The following is a 5,189-nucleotide window of genomic DNA, read 5'->3' as shown; positions in this document are numbered from 1 at the left end:
CTTGCTGGACCAGGTTTTTTTCCATGTTAAGAGCGTCTGCTTCAGCTATTTGAGAGAACCACTGGGTTGTATTTCCTCATACCCCATGAGATGATCCAATAGAATGAATCATTCCAGATGTGCTCTTCTTGACCACCAGATAGCTTTGTTTCCTTCAGAATGATGCATTTCCTCATGGGAGCTGAAATTTTGATTAGTAGGAGAACTGAGTAAATTAAGTGAATTTCCCTACACTCCTTGTTCTGCTACTTGTGGAGTCTCTTGCACTATATCTATAACTCTTCCTTCAGCTTCAGTTGATAATAATTGAAGTACCAGGTTCCTCTTGAGAAGTGAAAGAAGATGTTGCATTGTCTTTACCTGTCTCCTTCATCTGACTTATCATATTACCTTTACCATTTGAAACATCAGATATTTCCCAGGAACCAAAAGAGGTTCATTATCTTGATCGTTACTGTTCCTCCCTTGTTAGAAGAAGGAGTCTTGTTGAGTAGATCATGACCACTTTCTTCAACACATTGTGCTCTTTTGTTGCAGACTTTGTAGACTTTTGCTTTAAGAGGAATATATCTTAAGGATTCCTTCATCACTTTTTGCAATAGACTTCCTAAGCTGGTCCTTTCCGTTGTTGAGATCATAGCATTTGCATCCAAAGATTCTTAGATGAGTTATCTTCGGTTCTTTTCCGTTGAGTAGCTCTTGGGGGATTTTGTTTAGGAGGGACCTGATCATATACCTGTTCACCAAGTAGTAAGTAGTGTTTGTTGCTTCTGCCCAAAATTCTTTGGCAATTCCCCTGTCGATGAGCATTGTCCATTCAATGTCTTCCAGAGTTCTGTTCTTCCTTTCAACAATGCCATTTAGCTGTGGAGTCCTTGGTACTGAGAAGTTGTGAGTGATCCCATTTTTCATTACAAGACTCATCAAATTTTGGCGTTGACATATTCTATCCCGTGGTTAGATCTGATACGTGCTTCCTTCAGTTCCATCTTCACTTGGATCTTCCTGACAAGTGTCGCAAATACCTCAAAAGTCTCTTTCTTTACTCTAACAAACAGTGTCCAGGTGGATCTTGGATTTGGTAGCCCACGAACCAGGTTCTTCTGAATCAGTTCATTCAGAAGTGAGAACCTTGCATGTTTCAATATTTTATGCCACGGTTTTGCATCATTGTCAACTGCCTTCAAGCAGCTCATATCACCACCTTATAGGGATTTAAGGTCAGCGAAGTAGATGTTCTTGTTCTTTTGGCGACTAAGACCACTTCACCAGTTACCAGATTGGTAATTGTGTGCATTTTTTTATAAGAACTCTACTTTGCCCCCTTTATCATAGATTTGAGAAACACTCAAGAGACTGTACTTCAGGCAATCCATATAACAGACGTTCTCAATCGAGTGTAACAGAGACTTTCCAACTTTTCCAATACCGAGAATGTACCCTTCTCTTTTTTTATTTACACAGGATACATTCCCTTTCCAGCAGGCTTTCAGTGAGAGACAATCCATGGTGTTTCTAGTCATGTGCTTTTAGCATCCACTTTTCATGAACCATTGTAGTCCGCTTCCTCTCACTGTTCCCTGCACATATAAACCATGGATTAGATTTAGGAACCCAAACTAGTTTGGGTCCCTTGTTATGAGAAGAGGGATGGATAAGAGCTTTTCTAGTCCATGCAGGCAATATTCGTTTCTTGCGAGCGGTACCTGGTCCCTCTTTAGTAGTCACTTTTTCAATAAAAGATTTGTTGTTTTTGAACAGATTGGACCTTGGCATGGCAATTTTCTTTGTAGTGCCCATTGTTCCTATAGTAGGTACAAAGCTAGTTATCCGAAACTGTGACATACTTGATGTGAGGGTTGGAAGGAGTTTTCTCATTTTGAAACCCTATTCCCTGCGTGTTTCCACTATTGATGAAGTACATGGCAGTGACAACATCTGAGGACCAGGTCCACTTGAGAGATTTTTCAAGATCAATTTTTACTTTCTTTAGTTCAGCTTGAAGCTGCCTATTTTTCTCAAGTTCACCACATAGACTAGTTTTAACATTATTCAATTCCTTTTCAAGATTGATGTGTGACTCACTGGCTACTTATTTCCCTTTCTCAACACTTGTAGGCCTAAGTTCTGATTTGAGTCTCTTAATAGTTTGCTCTAGGTCAGTGATTATCACTAAAAAGTCATCCCTCTCTTGCTCAGTAGCTGCAATTTTCTCTTCTAGAGTGTGTTTTTCATTGCTAAAGCCTTCTATGGTTTCCTTCAAATCAACAACCACTACCATCAGGTCATCTTTCTCATTTTCTACACTATTTATTTTTTTATTCAAAACTTCCTTTTCTTTTTGAAGATTAGCTATGGTCTCATTTTGATCCACTACACAGACCACCAGATCATCTCTAGATTGTTCAGCATCTCCTAGTTCTATGGTCAAGATCTCCTTATCATTAATAAGGCTATAATATGCATCAATTAGAACATTTGCTAATGACCTTAACTTCTTAGAAGAGTAGGATTTCAGATTTCTCTGAACATCCCTGAAATTTACCTCATCATTTTCATCTTCTTCATCATCGTCAGACTGAGCCATCAGCGCAAACAGTGACTCATATTTCGTTGCTTCAGTTTCCACTGCCATCATGGAGTTATTTTCTGATTCACTGGAGGAGTCTCCCCAAGCAGTAAGAGCCTGCTTCACAATATTGTCAGTTGCACTTTTTCGACTAAATCATTTGTTTGGAACCGGGTTCCTTTTTACTGCTTTGTCATGGTTTTGTTTGTATTGCTCCTGTTTCAGAAGTGGACAGTCTTTGATGAAATGCTCTGGATTTCCGTACCTGTGACAGAGATCATTGTTCCTTGCCTTACTTGAACTGCCCCTCTTTGGTATACTACCATTTCTTCGAACCATATTTTGAAACCTTTTAGTAAGATAGGCCATATCACTATCTTCTTCACTTGAGTCACTGTTTTTAGCCTTGAGCACCAGGTTCTTTTCCTTTTTTGGCTCTCTCCTTTCATTGTCTTTCTTTCTTTTCATCTCGTATGTCTTCAAATTACCAATCATCTCATCCATGGTTAGAGTTCGTAGATCTTTAGCTTCAGTGATGGCATTCACCTTACTCTCCCAAGAACCAGGTAGAACATTGAGAATTTTTCCTACAAACTTGTTTCTGGGAATAACATCTCCAAGTGAATGCAACTCATTTATGATGGATGTGAATCTAGTGTGCATATCTTGTATAGACTCATCATCCTTCATCCTGAAGAGCTCATATTCAGTGGTGAGCATGTCAATCTTGGACTGTTTAACCTGAGTAGTTCCTTCGTGTATGGTTTGTAATGTTTCCCATATTTCTTTGACAGAATCACAAGTTGAGACTCTGTTGTATTCATCAGGTTCTATACCACATACCAAGATTTTCTTGGCATGATAGTTCTTTTCTACGGCTTTTCTGTCAATATCACTGTACTCTTTTCTGTCTTTCAATACCATTGGTCCAGTTTCTCCAAGCTTCTTCATAGGAACATGTGGACCATCAAAAATGATGTCCCATAGTTCTGAGCCTTTGGACATTATAAAATCATGCATACAAGTCTTCCACCAGCCGTAGTACTGACCATTGAATCTAGGAGGTTTGTAGGTTGATTGTCCTTCCTCAAAGTTGGGTGGAGCAACCATTGAGATCCTTTCTAGGTGTTAACCTTTTAGAAAGAACCTGCTCTGATACCAATTGTTAGTTTATATGAGTCCACCAAACTATAGAGTACCTGGTCCTCTATGCATTTCCATTAAGAATATTAATGAAGCAGTAAGTAAAAGAGACACAGGATTTTTATGTGGAAATATCCCACTCAATGGGACAAAAACCACGACCTACACTTGTAGGCTTTCAACTTCACTAACTTGTAATCACAATATTACAAGCCACTTTGCAATGACTCTATTACAAAGACTTCAACTCAACTAACTCGTGATACACTTATCACAAGCCACTTTGTCACTCACTAGTTACAAAGACTTTAACTTATGACTAACTCTAGTCACAAAACAAACATAGAAGGTTTGTGATTTTGGGTTTCCTAAAATACAGCTTCTAAGAAAGCAGGATAGGAGTTACAATGAAGAACAAACAACAAGATTACAACTCAACTACGGATACACATAAACTCATTGTGAAACTGATCCTTTAGTGGAGTTGTCTTCTTGTTCTTGACACACTTGTGACTTCAATGTTGGATCAACACTTTAATGCTTGAGAGAATATCACTAAATACTCACGTGAATATCTTGTGCCTTGAACCATGTTGTTATACTACCAAAGACATCACAAGGATGACGTCAATTCTTGGTACACGCTTCTTCCTAATGGGAAGTGATTGCTGCACAGTCTGCAGCACTGTCGCGAGTACAGTTGCAAGCAGTCACTTTCTGCAGTTGCGTTCCAGCTATATAGTTGACTTGTACTTCTGTTAGAGAACATCAAGGGATCAGGTCCCCATCGTGTTCCTCTTTATAGCAGTTCATTAGCTGGAGTTCAAACTGAACTTCGTTCATTTGAAATGTGTACCAAGTGAGACAGGTTCCCTATATGGTTCTTAATAATAAGTTTGTTAGATCATAAAAACATAAGGCAAAGACATTGAAAACCCATCAGTATAACATCTTATGATTAGAGAATGGAAGATCATTTACTAGCTAATAATTCTTTTAATCCGGGGTTCTTTAAGGCTTGCCTAAGTTGTTCACATTATTTAAGGCATGAGTTAAAGCATTCAATCCAATATGTAATTGTTGTATACATGTGAGTTAAAACAACAAGAACGCAGCAAAAATGCAATAAGGCAGTAAGGTTAAGGTAATGAGACAGTAATTAATAAGGGAGTCGAAAATAGAGGATTGGGCCTTAAAGAGGCAGGCCCAACAATAACATGGTCGGGCAACAACTGACTTCAAACTTCCAAAATATAGCAGCATTGGACATGGGCCTGAGTTCCTTAAGAACTCAGCAGGCCCAAACGATTGTACATGCCAAAGAATGAGAAGGTCATTAGAGAATAATGATCTATACATGTTCATACATGAAAACTTGCAAGAAAAAATAATAAGAAGGTCACTAATAGTATTTAAACATTAGGAAGGCCATACTAATGTGGTAGTTATGTATAGAAAATGATCGACATTGAAAATC

The 5,189-nt window shown here is 38.5% G+C and overlaps 1 protein-coding gene across 1 annotated transcript; it reads right to left on the bottom strand.

Annotated features, from left to right (window-relative positions):
• Positions 1-2,092: 2,092 nt before the first annotated feature.
• On the bottom strand, positions 2,093-3,679 carry LOC138875909 (uncharacterized). Its single transcript, XM_070154787.1, has 2 exons — positions 2,756-3,679; positions 2,093-2,686 (listed from the first exon to the last, which is right to left on the bottom strand). The coding sequence occupies exons 1-2, from the start codon at positions 3,677-3,679 to the stop codon at positions 2,093-2,095; spliced, it is 1,518 nt and encodes a 505-aa protein (XP_070010888.1).
• Positions 3,680-5,189: the final 1,510 nt, after the last annotated feature.

The sequence above is a fragment of the Nicotiana sylvestris genome, chromosome 8 (genome assembly GCF_000393655.2).
Source record: "Nicotiana sylvestris chromosome 8, ASM39365v2, whole genome shotgun sequence".
Classification (NCBI taxonomy): domain Eukaryota; kingdom Viridiplantae; phylum Streptophyta; class Magnoliopsida; order Solanales; family Solanaceae; genus Nicotiana; species Nicotiana sylvestris.
This window is presented reverse-complemented; position numbering and strand designations above follow the sequence as displayed.

Excerpts from the sequence above, each read along its gene's own strand:
- LOC138875909 (XM_070154787.1), bottom strand. The coding sequence starts at position 3,679 with ATGGTTGCTCCACCCAACTTTGAGGAAGGACAATCAACCTACAAACCT. Across the intron at positions 2,687-2,755 it reads AACAAAACCATGACAAAGCA|GCTCTTACTGCTTGGGGAGA; the intron begins GTAAAAAGGAAC and ends ATTGTGAAGCAG.